Source organism: Diabrotica undecimpunctata, chromosome 10 (genome assembly GCF_040954645.1).
Source record: "Diabrotica undecimpunctata isolate CICGRU chromosome 10, icDiaUnde3, whole genome shotgun sequence".
Classification (NCBI taxonomy): domain Eukaryota; kingdom Metazoa; phylum Arthropoda; class Insecta; order Coleoptera; family Chrysomelidae; genus Diabrotica; species Diabrotica undecimpunctata.
This window is the reverse complement of record NC_092812.1, coordinates 58829024-58847823: the sequence shown is the minus strand read 5'-3', so window position 1 is coordinate 58847823 and position 18800 is coordinate 58829024. Positions and strand designations below refer to the sequence as shown.

General features: G+C 33.6%; 1 protein-coding gene across 1 annotated transcript; it reads right to left on the bottom strand.

Moving 5' to 3' along the window:
- Positions 1 to 5999: 5999 nt before the first annotated feature.
- Positions 6000 to 18800, bottom strand: CycG (cyclin G). The gene is made up of 5 exons (XM_072545733.1): positions 18628 to 18800; positions 18164 to 18548; positions 8995 to 9239; positions 8568 to 8778; positions 6000 to 7041 (listed from the first exon to the last, which is right to left on the bottom strand). Exons 2-5 carry the CDS (start codon positions 18440 to 18442, stop codon positions 6814 to 6816), a joined length of 963 nt encoding a protein of 320 aa, XP_072401834.1. The 5' UTR covers positions 18443 to 18548; positions 18628 to 18800; the 3' UTR covers positions 6000 to 6813.

Below are 18800 nucleotides of genomic sequence, written 5' to 3'. Positions count from 1 at the left end.
GGTTTTTAATATTTTTATTTTAGTTTCAAATTGTGTGTTCTAGAAAATTCAAAAAAGTACCTAATATGTCAGTCAGAAAAATAATGTATCAAACTTCTGGGTGTGTAGAGTAATTAAAAAGGACACAATTATAAATGGATATATTAGGGGAAAACCCATGGCATCGTCGGTATATATAAAATGAGGAACATGGGGTCAGGTTTTATCTAGAGTAAAATTACAGATTAAGATCAGATAAAATGATAACGAAATACATTAGGGAGAGCAACGGTGAACCATTTATTCGTGTCAAAGTGACCGAAATATGTTTGGGTTCTATGTAGAATTAACAATTATAGAATACAATCCATTGGCGACGACCAAAAATTCTAAACATAAGTATAAACCTTACGAGATATATCGTTATGGAATTATTGACACTGATCTGGCTCAATAAAAGACATCAGAGATAGTAATTCTAAAAGTAGCTTCTATGTAATAAAATGCAAACAGACTGAGACATGCTGATTATTACGAATTACTTAAATTATTCAATCACAGATACATTTATCGAGAAAGTAAAATAGACATGTTGAAAATGGCATTCTGAAGTTAGCAGCCGTTAGTCTTTTTAGAACACGAAGGATAACGAGATATAGGCATCAGCATTAAATTCACTCTAACAAAATTTCAATATAATTTTAAGTATGGTTCCAAGTCAGAGATGTTGGATAAGAGATATAAAAGATGACGAAAGCAATAAAGGTATCTATAATAGGAAATATTTTTTACATTTAATAAAAAAATTATGAAATTCATTTACTTAAAAATTTATTGTAATAAAGAGAAACACTTTTTTTAATTTTTTAAAAACGCACATATGTTCAAAAATAGTACTGCTTATTTTATTTTCGATTCTCATATTCACCAAAAGCTAATTAGTTGCCTTTAGACAATGTACAATTTTGTTTATTTAAATATACATTAGAATCAATTTGTTTTCCACTGTTTCCATTTCACCTTTCCAACAGTCCTGTCAGATTAATAGTACGCTTTTGAGTTATTTTACAAAAATAAATTACAAAAATGCCGGCTTGGTTTAGCTACCCCTCCAACCTAATACACCAACTCTCCTCTCTGAGCTGGAGTTATACCCTAAAAACCATCAGAGGTAAACACTTCTGAGCCCAAAACATACCTGCCCATCTTACGGCAATGTATTCGTCAGACATCCTAAAAGGAAACTGCCCTTCCTACCAACAAAACTGTGGACCTTTGCCAGCAAAGAACTTCCTGACGAATACTTCGACAGCCTAGAGGCAACACCTTTTTTTTTACCGCACTATTAGATAAGTGTTGAAGAGGACGTGCGAAAATGTTTAAAATCAAATCCTGGAAAAGTAATTACTTTATTTCACGTATTCGTTAATTAGAGCTGCATTTATGAATGAAAGCAGCACTGAATCGCTTAAAAAAAAAACAGGAATATGATCTCTAGATGTTAATACTGCTGTGTTGTTCTGACAGGGTGGCGGGGGGAGAGGCGATCGGCTTCAAACCAAGTGATTTAATTTTTTTAAATTATATATTAAGATAATTGGTAATTATATAGTAAGAGGCTACGCCTCAAAAATGCCTAATTTTTGTGAATTATGCCGAAAAAGTAAAGGAAAGTCCAAATTTAATGTTTTTGCTGGAAACTAGTAAAAGTGAACAAAAATCAAGAAATACAAAAAACTACATAACCTAATAACATAAATAACCTAAAAAAATTTACGTGAAAAACCAAAAAAATATGTAATTGCCTTCTATCTACATAACGTTCCGTTCCTAACGTGAAACGCTCTATAGCAGAAGTTACAAATACCTAACATTCACAACAATTATATGGAAAAAAATGTTAAGTGAAATCATTCCCGAAATACACTCGCGATCATAAAATCCGGGTCACCTTGAAAATCACTGATATTTCATTTTTAATGAGCTTTCTCATAAATAATAATAACACAAATACAAACTAATGCATGTTTCTGGGAATTGTTGTGGTCTTAGCGGTTTCCTTTTTAGCAAAGAATTTCAATAGTGCCGATTTCGCGGGAAAGCGCACACTTCCCAAAATGAACGGTACCTATAACTGCCGCTTGTTTTAAATGTCTCATTTGTGCTTCGACTTTCTGTTCAAACGCGACGAACAAACGTTTATTATTGCCACATTAGTGTTTATTAGTGCCATTATTAGTGTTTATTATTGTTTATTTTTGCCAAAAATACCCTTGACTGTTTTTGAAACGGCACAAATTGTTGCTCTTGTGAAAGATGGTCACACTCAACGGCAAGTCGCAAGAACTGTTGGCGTAAGCCTTTCTACGGGTCAACGAGTGCTTCAACGCTTTCAGGAGAAGGGTTTGCTATCCAGACAACCTGGCTCTGGACGAAGAAGAATGACCACGGTACGAGATGACCGTTTTCTTGTGTTTCAGGCTTTGCAAAACCGGACCTCAACTGCGATTATGCATCGAAATCGTCTACAGGAAGTACGAAATAGCAATGTTAGCGTTGCAACAGTCAGGAGAAGACTTCGTTCTTTTGAACTATCTTCTTGGGTAATGGCTACAGGACCACCACTTCGCCTAGCGCATAGAGTTGCACGACTAGCTTTTGCTCGACAATAAGCGCATTGTGGAATTAACGATTGGACCAAAAAGTTATTCTCAGATGAATTCCGTTTCTGCCTAACTGGATCCGATGGACGTGTAAGAGTTTGGAGGAGAACCGGTGAATGATTTTCACAAGCTTGCATTGCTCCAAGAATGCCATTTGGTGGAGGCTCGGTCATGGCTTGGGGAGGTGTATCTTCCGACTTCCGCACAGAATTACCCTTCATCGAAAATGGGTCCTTAACTGCACGAAGGGACATTGCGGAGATTCTGGAAGAACATGTTTTGCATACCATGGCAAGGCTTTTAGAAAACGTCGTTTTTATGCAGAACAATGCGCGAAAGCACGTTGCCACGATCAGTGTGCAATACTTGGACGAGGTTGGAATTACGAGGTTACCTTATCCAGCTAGGTCTCCAGACCTGAATCCCATCGAACATACCTGGAACATTTTGAAAAAACGTATTCAACCCCTAACATCTCCTCCTAACAACGGACAGGAGCTTAAGGATCTGTTAGTGAGAGAGTGGAATAACATACCACAACATGTAATCCGGAGAAAAATTGAGAGTATGCTCCGTCGTCTGCAAGAGGTCATTAGAGCAAGTGGAGGCAATACACGATATTAGTCATTGAAATTTCACTGACATTTTACCACGTTCTGTATTTTCCATTTTTTTCGTATGCCTGTTTTATCAACAATTTGGTTTGTTTTCTGCTTTTTCAATAAAAACAATAAAAAACCGTTTTTTTTTTCTTTCAAAACAAACATTGATGACAAATAAAAACTACGTTAACCTAAAAAAAAGGTTATTACTCCACCAGAGGCAAAAATATTCCAGAAAATTGAAATTTTCAAGGTGACCCGGATTTTATGGTCGCGAGTGTATGTAAAGCTATCTTCAAGATGATGAAGAATGAAAACTTACAGCCCTAATTGAGCCTTGACCTCCTTTATTTGTTGCCTCCACCCTTGCTTGTCTGTGGCTGATCTCCATACACGGACTCCTAAAAGGGCTTGTACGTCGCTGTTTACTGTGTCTTTCCAGCGCTTTCTTGACTTTCCAACCGGCCTCTTTCCCTGAAATCTAGCATTCAGTGCTCTTTTTGGTAGCCTATCCTCTCCCATTCTTATCACATGTCCGGCCCATTGCAATCTTTGTATTCTAATGAAGTCTGAAGTAACAATGCTACTGTCTATATGACTAATGTATATATATTCCCAACATCCATTAGTTGATACCATACATGAAGCAATAAACCATCTCACTTCTGAAACAAGCAACATTTATCTGGATCCTTTCTACGTTGGCATTTTAGGTAACGAGACTGCTGACACTGCTGCAAATAAAGCAATTACCACCGATTCAGACATCAAAACCGTCCATACGAGATTAAGCCACAATTATTGGTTCTACTTCCTGTTATAACAATTCCGTAAACAAAACCTTCATACAACTCTGCACATACTACCCTCAGGAGCAGTAGTACAATTGTGCGTTGCATATGTGTTGTGTATTAAATTTTCCTACTCCTATTTTCCGCTATTGCTGGTATATTCTTGATGCTGACTTATTTTAGTATTGGCCACCAAAGCCTGCTAGATTCTGCTGAAGGGTTTGACCTTTTTCTTTTTCATGTCTGTTTCGTTCTTGATGCATTACCATTGAAACCTTTCAGCTGTTTAACTTAGAAACTAATTAATCATCCGCAAGCTAAGACTTGGTCACACGCGGCTGACTCAAGGACATCTCATGGCTTCGGAGGAATCACTTAACGGTTCAACATATTCTTACACAGTGTATCGAGTACGAGCAAGTGCGAAAAAGATATGGTATACAAGATTGAAGGAATGCGATCCGCAGTCAATCAGAATTTCTGGATAATGTACTAGATCTCCTAAAAGAATCACATTTGTATCACAAAATTTAATGCTTTTCTTTTTCACTTTATTGTAAATTATAACGTAATGTAAATACTGTTGTAATATGATTGACCCCAATAACCTTGTAGTTGAGATAATATCCTCATTGGCACCACAACCCATGGTGGGTCTTGGCTTTTCAGTTTCGTACCCCCAACATTTTCTAGTCTTCCTCCACCTGATCCTTAAATTGTGCTCTGGGTCTGCCCCCCCTTCTCACTCCATCTATTCTTTGGTTATAAATATGTTTTGGCGGCTCCATACATTCTCACACTCTATGTGCTAAGCCATAATCCGCCCTCCTGTACTTCTCCATAGATATGCCGGAGGATTTTACGTTCAAAGCATTTTAAACGTTCTTCATCGCTCTTTGTCATCATCTATGTTTCCGACGCGTTGGTGAGGATGGGTTTGATCACTAGTTTCGTTCTTTTTGTAACTAGGATTGTTAAAATTTTTGACGTGACAACGTCTTAAATTAGGTTGTGGCTCGGAGTCACTCATGAAAAAGTGTAACGCCCGCTCACGTCTGTTACGATGAGTCACCGAACGAGAGAGAGGCCCGCCGGACCGTGCTGTAATACGACACATTACAGCAGAAACACTTCCTTTCATTTCATATTTCTCCTATCATCGTCCTATCCTCAACAAAATCACTCAAATAGAAATTAGTTAAGTTTAAGTTTACATGTACAATGTTTTAGTAAACAAAATATATTTCTATAGTTAAAATTTGTGCAATTCTTATTTTCATTCAATTCCTTGTTCCTATTGTGCAATTTAATAATATTCATATCAATAAATATTCTACCGAGAAAAAGACGTTGTCACGTAAAATCTTCGCCCGTAAAACCGACTTTACAGGCAACCGTTTTTTTTTTATTTACTTTATTATCTCAACTCAGACGGATATATCTGGCAAATAGAGCCTTTATGGATCAAAAAAACGGTTGCCTGTAAAGTCGGTTTTACGGGCGAAGATTTTACGTGACAACGTCTTTTTCTCGGTAAAATATTTATTGATATGAATATTATTAAATTGCACAATAGGAACAAGGAATTGAATGAAAATAAGAATTGCACAAATTTTAACTATAGAAATATATTTTGTTTACTAAAACATTGTACATGTAAACTTAAACTTAACTAATTTCTATTTGAGTGATTTTGTTGAGGATAGGACGATGATAGGAGAAATATGAAATGAAAGGAAGTGTTTCTGCTGTTTCTTCTAATGTGTCGCATTACAGCACGGTCCGGCGGGCCTCTCTCTCGTTCGGTGACTCATCGTAACAGACGTGAGCGGGCGTTACACTTTTTCATGAGTGACTCCGAGCCACAACCTAATTTAAGACGTTGTCACGTCAAAAAATAGTTTGTCATCTGTCGTATTTTTTACTGATGGCAAATGGTAGGATGAAAGAAATAAAACTAAAAATTCTGTGGAGATGTATATTAGCTTATTCAAAAGATATGCCATTATATGGTAACAAATCAGAAGGACTAGTTTCAGGACAGAACAGACAATGAGTAAGCACATTTATAATAATCAAAATCTTTTAAAAATAAAACTAAAAATATGTAACAATTTAACCAAGATATTTTTTAATATTTAAAACGTTTTATATTTTTTTTGCATGTTTTGCAATTATGTATATATTTTTTTTATATAAAATTTTACAAATTTTTGTGATGTGGTGTAGCTTATCATTGCAAAATTTATCCGAACGCAAGTTTTTGTCGCAAGTCAAAAAATGGCGCTCAATAGAGACTCACAGCTTATATTTAATATCACTAGATTTAAATTTTTCATAAAAATATATATATAGTAAACTCTTTACATAAAAACATATAATTTACACTCACATCACTTTCGATATAGATATCTTAGGTTACATATAGGTATTCTAGAATAAAAATAAGGAGACAAACATAACTTCTTGCGGTCCATTTCCCAACGAGTACATACACTATTGAAGATGTTCAATAAATACAGGAGTTGACAACGAACAAAGAAGAAATTATCATTTGTCTCTTTAAAACATAGGTAAGTGTATGTTAATGCAAGATTCCACAAAACAAATGAGGATGAATAAGGATATATAAATAAATATTGACACGATACAGTGGAATTATACAGACATGAACATACTTGCAGTTAACACACACTATACATTAAAAGCTAAGACCATTTTTTTTTAAGAATTTAAAACAAAGTGTGCTTACAATAGTACTGCATAGAAATTTGGCAATTAGTTAGTACGATTCTTCTTCCTATTGATTCTTCCATTTTTGATTTGCCCATTGGGTTTCTCGCTGATTACACTCAGGGTCGAACGGGAGGAGCGGTCACGTCTACGGAATGATGGAGAAAAGTTCCATTTCAGGTACGCATTGTTTAGGCAGGGTTCATGGTTGTTGTAGCGTTTTATCACTTTGGATGCAAATTGGGAACAACTAACCAAATCGGCAGCTGACGTCTATAAAAAAACGTGTTGTTAAAATTAATATACAATTTTTAAACACTTGCAACAAAACAGTACTTTGTACTCAAACCAGACTCAGTTTACAAATAAAACTGTTAAAACATGAATGATGAAATTTAAACTGAAAACTTTGAGCCTTGCTGAAAAATTAGAAGAGCTCGAAGATGTGAAGAGCTGTCGTCAAAAGAAGATGTTGCTGCACAATGAGTACTCTGTCAATGATAATAAACAAATCAGATATCAGGGAAAAAATTAGCTTGGAGGAGTGCTTAGGGCAGTGCCAGAGCCAAAATATCAGTGTTAGTCATTGTTACAAGAAAAAGCCGAAATATAATCTAAATAATTGGGAGTGGCTAGTTGCAGGGTCAGTAATAGATGGTTAGAAAAGGTCAAAAAAAGACATGGACTTGTTTTGAAAAAATTTTTTGAGGAAAGTGCAATTGCAAAATTTGTTACATGGTTACGAACCTGATAATAGCTTAATGCTGACGAAACGGGACTGTTTTTAAATGTCTTCCTGATAAGACTCTAATTTTTAAAAATGATAAATGCCATTGTGGGAAGCATGGCAAGAAACATTTGACTATTTTGCTAACAGCAAGCATGTCGAGCACAGAAAACTCTCACCATAGTGATTGGTAAATCTAAAAGACCTAGTTGTTTTTCAAGATGTCAATCACTACCTTCAAAAAATGAAGCAAATAGAAAAGCATGGATAACTTCTGCAATTTTCAAAAACTGGCTCATAACATTGAGCCAGTTTTTGAATATAAGAAAATGGCCAAAAAGGAAAGAAAAATCTTGGTATTTATTGATAATTTTACAGCCCATAATGATATTCCAAAAATGAAAGCAATTTAAGTCATAGAGCCTACTTACAGCGCATGTTATTATAAATGTTTATAAAAAGTTATTATAAATGTTTATAAGCTAAAAAGTCAGCCCTTTTTCTAGTGGTATTTTTACTAACAATTTTGATAAAATGAAATTTTTTAATATATCATCTTAAAACTGAAGCCTCAAAGAATCAATTGCCATCTGCTAAATGTCGTTGGAGTAACTGTTTGAGCAGGTGCAGTTGTTTAAATAATCACTCTCCAGGATAAACAAATTGAATAACTTACAAACTATTTGATCGATCTAGCTGAGAATTAGCATAGTTCAATAACTCAATAATTTCAAGTAGTTATATTACATGTCATTATGCAAAAAACAAAGTTATTAACAATTATATATTACTGCAAAAATAAGGGGGTTTTGCAATTATCTGGGTCAATTGTTTATGTAGTTTAATTTTGAAACATGCAAATTAAAGAACTTTTTAAAATCTACAACTTTTATTTGAACCATTTCTCTCTAAACATATATGAAACGTCATATAGGTAAAAAAATGTCCTTTTCACTTTTAGATTGTTAGAAAAAGCAAAGCAAAATCCGCTATACATCTTCAAGGATCTGTCGTCAGCTATCCCTCATATATCTTTTAAAACATAAAAAATATAACATATAAGAAGTCTTACCTCACACCTCAGTTGTAACTCCTTCATCACAGCTAATGTATGGATGACATCACCAAAATTTGCTTTTTTGTTAATAGAATGAGATAGTTGCTTGTCAACTTCAAATCTCAAAAGTGTGAAGGCTAACACTGATGGTCTGAAAAATGCACAGCTGCTGTCAGTCAGCAGAACTCCCAGCTTGGTTAATAACTCTTCTTCGTCCAGAATTTCACTGAAAAGTAAACACCACTTTAAGAAAAAAATAAATAAAACTACCCAATTTTCTCACTAAGCCATATGCTGGGCTTACAGCTCAACTGTAAGCCTAGAAATGAGAAATGTCCAACAGAGTACATACAGTCATTTCTTTTCAGAATGTATAAATTTAATTAAATAATTAAATTATAACTCTTCATAAAATAACAACTATCAGTAAGATAATTTTTACCTTACTGTTGAGTGACAGCTTTTTAAAAACTTGATATAAAGTCTAAGAATATCTCCAATAGTAGTGATTTTGGACCCTAATTGGAGCTTGTTTGTAACAACATCCACCATTCTTAGTACATCTTGGAAAGTAAAATTGCACCTAGCCATGTAGATCAGAGTGCTTAAAGGAATGTCAAGTTGGTCTTCACGGGCAGCTATGAAGAAACAAGCAAATGCAAGACACTTCAAGTATTTTTCTGGCACCTAAAAAAAAAAAAATTGGCTAGAGATTATAACCTTTACCTGGTGTTCTATGTAATCCTGCTTCAGGGATTTAGCGCCCCTGCCCACTGCAAGCTCTTGGCTTTTTCCTCAGACCCATAACTTGAGTAAACCAGTTCCAAATCCCAGTATTATCATATCAGAACCTCAAACTCCTTCCCTACATCCCCCTAATATGTTTTGTTTTGGTTTTCTCTATAATAGTTTACCACAATTTAACCAAAAAAGCAATAATAAAATTTTTGTGACTAAAAAAATTGAAAAAAGATCAACTTATGAACGATTTTTTCAAATTTCCGCCATTTTGTTTTTTTTTTTCAATTTCCAATTTTTCTGGTAAACTATCACGTAAGGACACTTCTTTTTTAAAACCCTCCTCGAATTTTATATTTCAGATGGTCGTTCTAGAGATTAACTGTATGCCTTGGAGTAATAATTTTTGGCGCAATCTTTAAAATACAGGAACAATAAAAAAAGTTTGGATACCATTATAATAAATAAGATACAAAAAAATGTTGAATACATAGGCAGACAGTTAACTTGGGAGTGATACCTCATTTAAAATAACAGTACCATCAGTGGTGCCGCAAGCTTCCATTGTGGCCCTGTTCTATTTTACTTGTCTCTGGTTGATTTAGTACAAAAAATTAAAAATTGTACTCTTCTCATGTTTGCTGACGATGTAAAATTCAATCCTGGTATGATGCTGTTCTATTACAGGAAGATCTTAAATTGTTTTATGATTGGTGCAGTTTAAACAAAATGTCGCTTAGCATAAACAAATGTGATAAATTTTCGAGACATAGAAAACCAATAATTTTTGTTTACTCTATAAATTACTTATAAACTCTAAAAAACTTGCCATTGGCCTCTAAAAATGAAGTATCAGACTTGGGAATCTGGTAAGACACCAAACTGTCATTCTCAAGCCACATCAATCAAGTAAGGAACAAGACGAAGAAAGTACTGAAAATTATCCAACGCACATCTGTAAACCTGTCTTTGTTCACATTTAGAAGATTTTATTGTGGTCTTGTTAGGCCCATTCTAGAGTATGGATCAGTTGTATGGTCCCCATTATACAACTGTTACATTGAACAGATTGAAAGAGTACAAAATAATTTTTTTAGAATAGCAGCTTTTATGAGTGGATACCAGAGAGAGGAATATACTATCAGTGGGTAAGAGACAGTATTGATTTACCAATACTTAAGGACAGGAGGACAACAGGCGTTGTCGATGTGCTGCTATTAACAAAGATCCTGTTGCTGGACAGCGAGCCCAAATTCCCTCAACCTTCTTCTCACTGTAAAAGTGCTTAATGTACACTCGTGAGCATTTTGAAAACGGTCTTGAACTGCTCTAGCCGTAAAGAACCGATTTTGCAAAGAAGTGCGTTCTAAAGAACGGTCTTCTGTAGCCGTTGTGGTTCTTCTCGCACCTGATTCTGGTCGTCGTTCGTGAGATCTAGTCTCTACGAATCGTTGGTATATTTTTGGACCATACAACGACTGACTCAAAGCTGTCTGGCCACTTCCATTTGACTCATTCCATTATCAATCAAAGTAACAATTTGAACAGATCTAGCCAATCTCTCAGCCATAGTTTTAAATTTAAAAATTGCACAAGTTCACTCTTTGAACAACTGTACACTAATGAAAGGTTTTTGGAAACAGAACAGCCATATTCCAAGAAAAACAATGTACAATGCACACATGCATTCTCAACAATGTACACATGCATTCTCCGAAATCGTAAAACTGATATCAATTTTGCAAACTTATTACCCTTAATTGACCTGTCGGCACACAGTGGCGGTGCCTTAAAGTGTTTCTGCATTGTGAGAGCTTATTTATAATATAATAAATTGCAAAAACTTAAAATTATTGAAAATTTCTTATAAAATACTAGGTGGCCTCTTTTTAATGATGTGCAGTGTAGATTGTCCTCAATTTTATTCCAAGAGGATTTTTTTAATCTTTTAGCTTTACAAGAATTTTGTTTGATGCTCTTGAAGGGTATGACCAGGTTGATGTCATTTAAACTGACTTTTCGAAGGCATTCAATAGAGTTAATCATACTGTCCTAATCTCTAAACTTTATAATGCTGGTTTACATGAAAGATTATCAGGCTGGATGGAGAGCTATCTCACAGATAGAACTCAAGTTGTAAAAATTAACTAATTTTTGTCATCTAACTATCAATGTAACCTCTGGTGTTCCGCAGGGTGGACATTTATCTCCTCTGCTTTTTATTTAATTTAATTCTTTTGTAAATGATATAAAAAATTGTTTTTATCATAGTAATATTCTTCTCTATGCTGATGATCTAAAAATTTATAGTCATAAAGAATTCCAATGACTGTAGTTTATTACAGAATGATTTAAGTAGATTATTGGATTGGTGTAACTTAAATGCTTTGAATTTGAACATAAATAAATGTAAGGTAATGCGATTTTTTAGAAACAAACATGCGATTTCATTTGAATACCATATTGGACCGAATATTTTGTAATCACAACATTTAAGGATCTTGGGATAATTTTTGACCCTACAGTAAGCTTCAGGGACCACTTTTCTTATGTTTCTAATAGATCCATGAAACTTTTCGGTTTCATGAAACATAGCCCCTTTGAATTTGATATTTATTGTCTCAAAAATATCTACTGCTTCCTTATTAGATCAGTTTTGGAATATGCCAGCAATATTTGGTCTCATTATAAATGCTACAAAGATCTATTAGAAAGAGTACAGAAAAAGTCCTTAAGATTTATTGCTTTTAAATTGAGAATACCTGTAAATGAAATTGAATGAATTGTTTTGCAATCTTTACTTAAATTTGTTAAACTGTTTGTTCGGGCTGTTCGGCCGTTGTCTTCTGAGATTAGTTCTTGACGTTTCGCCAACACTAGGGGTTGCCATCTTCTGGATATGTTCCTGCTTCGCTTGTACGCTGAAACTGACACCACGTTGTACTGCGGAGGCCATATCTATATTTTCTACTCGCCTCCCCTCCACTGGTTTTGGCGTGAAGGGGCGTGTCGTCGTTTGTAGTAGCTATTCTTTCTTCGTGTTTTGCGGGAAGGGTTTTTGTGGATTTTAATATTGGTATCCATGTTTTGTTGATTTTTAGTCCTTCTATCTGATTAAAATTATTTTGGTGCTTATATATCTCCACCGTTTCCCGATACAACCGTGGTTAGTACTGTGATGTTTTATCCAGCATCTGCGTTTCTTCAAACAGTATCCGATGTTCTCCTCTTCCCAAAGCGTGTTCGGCAACGGCAGTTTTGTCGATATGTCCTAAACGACAATGGCTTTTATGTTCGTTTATCCTTGTGTTTGTGTGTCTTTTCGTGGTTATATAGGACAAGAACGCTTTGCCTATACATTCTGTTTCTTCGTCCTTTCTTCTAGACGTTCATCGCTTTATGTATTTCTCCTCTGGTATAACCATTAGAGGTGAGCGCTTTTTCAATATGAAGAAGTTCACTTTGCAGATGCCGTGGTTCACAAATTCTCTTCGCCCTCTCCACCAGAGTTTTGATGATACCTTGTTTTTGGTCTGGATGATGATTTGAGTTCCTGGTTAGGTATCTGTCCGTGTGTGTAGGTTTTCGATACACTTTATGTCCTAAGTAACCTTCCTTTCGATTTACTAAAACATCTAGGAATGCTAGTTGTTGATCTTTCTTTGTTTCCATCGTAAATTGAATATTTGGATGTAGTGTGTTTATATAAGACAGGAAATTCTTAAGATTTTCTACTCCGTAACCCCAAATCACAAAAGTGTCATCGACGTATCTAAACCATAGCCTTGGCTTGTATGCTGAGTCCAGTACCCTCTTCTCTAGATGTTTCATGAAAAGATTGGCTACTACCGGGCTTAGTGGGCTTCCCATTGCTACTCCATATATCTGTTGATAAATCTGGTCTTCCCATGAAAAGCAGGTGGTAGTGAAGCAAATACAGTATAATTCCACCATATCCTTGGAAACTAGTCCCTCGATTAAATCCAGAACGTCTTCTAGGGGAACTCTTGTAAATAGAGAAACAACATCAAAGCTAACAAGAATATCAGATTCTTGTAAAGTTATTCCTTTGATTTTCCCGATGAAATGGGCAGAGTCTTTTACAAAGGCATCGTTTTTTCCTATATGTGGTTGTAAAATATCGGCCAGATGTTTACCAAGGCTGTAAGATGGAAATCCTAAGATGGAGATTACCAACCCAAGACAAATAATGTCTAAATCCACCACTGCACCAGGTAGATATAATTACAATTTTTAAGATATGTACTTGGGCTGGTTGAATTTTAAACTGAGTAAGTTCTTTAATGGTTAGAATATTCTATACAACTTTGATGTACAGTAAAACCTCCCTTAACCGAAACCTTTTAAACCGAAATATCGTTTAACCGAAACGGCTGACAGTTTCAATAATTTCGTCAAAAAAAAAGTAAATTTTTATCGCAAAACGTAAACAACTCCATTAATTTCACTCACTGATTGATGCCTATTTGTGTTGGGAAATAAAAAAAACTAAGAGCTCTAAAAGATATTTCCGAAAAAGCACTTCCATTTTTTTATAGAAGCCAAATAAGCTCATGGATGTCGACCACTTTATTTTCAGAATGGTTTGAAAATAAAATAGTTCCGAGTGTAAAATCCTTTTAAAAATCAAAATACCTTCCCATCAAAGCATTGTTGCTTGTTGACAATACACCTACTCACCCTCAAAATCTACGAAATAGTGACAATTGTCAGATTTTTGCCATCAAATGTCACCAGCTTAATTCAGCCGTTAGACCAGGGAGTAATAGAGACATTCAAGAGACATTATAGAGGAGTATTTTTAAGACATCTGTTATAACAGGAGACGAATAAATCCAAAAGTGTTCCCGAAATTCTCAAATCTTTAACAATGAAACATGTTGTTTATTGGTGTCCTAAGTCGCGGGCCAAGATCAAATTTTCAACTTTGAAAAAATACTGGAACAAACTTTTTGATCTGATTTTGATTGACGATCCTGAAGAAGAAAATGTTATGGAAACAACAGAAGAAATTTCCTTTAATAAAAAATTTGCCGGCATGTTACGAAATTAACCAAGAAGAGATGCGTGAGTGGTTAGCACCCGATGACTTAGAAAGTAAATTCACCGACCATCCAGGACATCCTTGATATGGTTCTTCATACAGACAACCTGAGCGTATCAGACGATGAAGATGAGGACCCAATAGACAACAGGCAGCACGAGACCGCCGACGATATTTTCAATGCCTTAGAGGTAAGAATTTTATACAGTAGGCCTAATTAGTTAGGGACATAACTAGATTCTTAATTTTTGTTGTCATTGTATAAAGTTTTGTCCTTTTCAGATTGTTTTACGTTTCGTCGAACAATCGAATGAGGCAAATCATAACGTTCTGCAAATGAACAATGGAGATATAGCTGCAAAACATCGTTGTCAAATGAAAACAAAAGATTTCTTTAAAAAAGCTTATTAAACTTGTTCATTTTCCTTAATTTTATTACTTTATTCTGTATTTGCTTATTAGAAAACATTAGAAACCACCTCATCGTATTTTTAAATACCAATACTTTGACCAAGTTTACTAGAAAAAACAATTGTATTTTTAACCGAAATTCTTGTTATCCGAAACGGCCTTCCCCCCAATTATTTCGGTTAACGGAGGTTTTACTGTAGTTATAAAAACTGCATCCCATTTCTTGTCATTAGAAATACTAGCATCATACTGTCAGCCCTTGCATAGCAACTGGTTACAATTGTTAGTGGTGATAATAATGGTCTATTTTACCTTTAAGAGTACCACCTAATTGGTAACAATTCACCTTTACTCAAGTATCTTGTGATATGGTTCAAAAATTGTTATATATAATCAGATTTTCCATTGATGCATTGAATATGGTTAAGTCTTACTTGCACCACAGAAAACAGAGCGTCAAAGTAGACAAAAGAAGCACTGATTTTCTAAACATTTTGTCAGGGGTACCTCAGGGCCCAATCTTATTTACTTTTTACACCACCAATATTGGTATCTTCTTGAATACCTGTAAATTTCATCTCTATGCAGATGATACATAAATTTACCACTCATTTTACCCAGTTGACAGAGCAAGTGCTATTGACATTGTTAATCAAGATATTAAATCATTGTTTGACTGGACAAGAAATCATGCATTAAATATAAACTCTAAAAAACCTAATCTGGTAGTTTTTGTCCAAACAGGGTGTGTTTGGAGATAAGTAACATCATTGAAATAATTGTTGATAATGAAATCATTAAACCTGTAACTAGTGCAAAAAATCTAGGTTTAACTTTAGATAATCACCTCAAATTTACAAAACATATTAACACCTGTGTGAGTAAAGCATTTCTCAGTCTAATTGCTGCTGTCTTTCTTACAAAGTAAAAAGAATACTGTACGAAAGCTTAGTATTATCAAAATTTAATTATGGAGATACTGTGTATGGGCCTTGTATTAGTTCAGATCACAGGAGAAGAATTCAAGCGGTTCAAAATTCATGTTTTCATCTGATCTGTGGTGTAAGAAGACACCAGCCTATTTCTCACCAATTAAAACATGTAAAATTGTTGAGCATGGAAAAGAGAAGATTTCTACATGTTGCTTGCCTTTTCCACAAAATGATCAAAAACTCTTTACCAGCATGTCTTTTTAAAATTATATACAGAACTGACATACATAATGTCAATACAAGATACAAAAATACAATTACAGCTCTGGCACATTGTATAGAACAATTCAAAAATTCATTTACATATCAAAAGTATATAATGGATTAGCTAAAGAATTAAAATTAAAATCGATTATATCTTTTAAGAAATCTCATAAATCTAAATTCCTAACTAAGTAACACATGAGCAACTATTTGATTTGAAGTTTGTATAAACTACGTGATAGTTTTTGGACAATATTTAAATGCTAAATGTTTCTATTGGTTATGATTTTTAATTTATTGTTACAGAACATGCAAAAAAATATATTATATATTTTTTTCTCTTGATTAAGATGAAAAGCAGATGTACTGATTTCTTGAAATCAGCACCAACTGATCTTTGGCATTTTTTCTTTCTTATTGTATTTTATGCATATATAATTTATATATTTTGTGTATTGTATGAATTTGAAGGAAAAATAAAGACCTATTATTATTATTATTAAGATTTTTTCCACAACGGGTCAACAATGATAATTGCCAAAGTTATTGCATCAATAGCATAATGAAAACTAATAAAGAACAGATAAACAATTCATCTAAGAATATTAATATTATAAAGACAAAAAATAATTATATCTGAATGGCTAGTTTTTAATAGTTCCATCCTAGTCAGTTAGATATCAATGAGTTAAAAGAAATATACCAATACACTTTTATGTACCTTGTTAGGTTTAGAATCATTAACCCATACTACTATTATTTTGGCTTCATGTTTTATCATTTTTCATTCAATCATAGTTAAATTAGTAAGTAAAAATATAAATATACCTAGACACTTTTCTTTTTTATATCTTGTTAAAATCTTTAAAATCCTTAACCCAAATTAGTTCTATTATTTTGGTTTCATGTTATTATCATTGTTCAAAAATAATTCAAAACATGTGAGGTTGATAAACTATAATCGTTTGTTTGATATAGGTCAACAACTCTGATAATGAGTATTGTATCATAGTGAATTTATAATAAAATTTGTTATCTTTACAATCTTTCAGTTTTAAACAATTCAAGTGAAGTTCAGACAAGTCTGATCTTGATATTAGGTTTTTTGATTTAGTAATTTCGTATGACTCATAAATATGGTAATTTTTGGTATTTGTGATAGCATTGAGGTTAATAAAACTTGTCAGGTCTTGTCAGGTTAAAAATAAAAACTATTAACTACTTAGGTAGATTCCAAAACTTTCTTGTTTCATACATACAGTAAAAGAAGATATTTGTTGCATGATGCTATTACAAATTTTCATCATTTAAATATTTTCATGTATGTCATCAAAACTTTCATAGTTCCACAATATTAAATATTCTTATTTTTGTAAAATGCTAATTTATTTAAATTTGTTTTCATTTGACCCACTTCTAGAGGTGATGTAATTAATATTTAAACAAAGAACAGCATGAATAGTCCTACATATTAATCAGAGAGTGAATAAACACTCAATTATTGTAAACATTAGTACTTGAGTTTTAATGGAGAAAAAGATGGATAGCTTGTGAAGAGTTGGTTTCCAAATAGTTTTTGTCACAAAACATTTTGAAATTTAGTATCTGTTTCTAAATATATATTCATGTTTGAATAAATAATAAAATAATGGATTTAGTTTGAATAGGTAAACATTTGGGTAATGATTTTCACATTAAAATACATAGAATTATGTAAAACTGTGCTGTGTTTATAAATTTCAAACAGGTCTAAATAAAAAATAATTACTTCTGAGAGATATTGTGAATATCAAGTTATGATTAAGTAGAAACATTCTAGTTTCTACTTAAATAATCAAAATAGTTTGGAAAACATTCTAAACTGAATGAATATTATTTTAAAGAAAACGAACCTTGAGCAAACCTATTATCAAAGAATATCGATGCATATGCCTCTATATTCTTTGCTATTATGAACAATGTTCTCAACAAACAAAAATTTTATAATAGAAGTATATGGGGTCTTTGTAAATTCAAAAGAATTAAAATATTTCATAAAAATAACTACCTCAACAAGACAGAAAAAATAACATTGTTTCATAAATTTTTCACATTAGTCTTGCATTGTATGAAATTAATAATTTTTAAGTTGCATCAGAAAATGTAGAAAACAGTTCAATGTATGTAGATGGAGTTTGGAAGAGAACAGTTAAAAGACTTACCTTTATACGTGCTATAAATGCATCCAAGTAGCTGACTGCTACAAAAAAGACTTGTTCTGGGGTATCAAACCATGATTTCAGGAAACGTAGAAGATGTACAATACCATCTCTAGACATGAGAGTAACCTCCCCTGGTTTAACATTATATTGAATTGCTAATACACTGGGCCTGTAGGTGTTCTCTACAGAAAGTGCTTCCTCGAGATCAAATAGTAATGGTTTGATGTTACACTTAGCACCTGTTAAAGGCCATCCCCTGCTTTTGACCGTTTTGTCCATGGCTGTTGATTCTTCTTTAATTAGTAGAGACCAGTAACCATTCCACCGCTTTCTTTAGCTTCAGTTAAAAAAAGGGTAACAGCAAAAGTAGGAGAAGGCCTAAAACCTACAACAAAAACTTGTAACCTTTTTCATTCACAAAAAATTATGTCAAAACATTAAGGTCATTTTGTTGCAATGCTTACCAGGATGCCTTGTAGTAAAGCGCTATTTTAGTTTGATTATTCACTTAAGAAGAAAATCAAACTAAAAAATTTTTGGTGTGTGTACCTCAAGGTTCGACACTCGAAAGGATAGAACAGGGAAAATTTTTTTCCATCGTTTGTTTACAGAACAAAAGAGAAATGCGACGCCATCA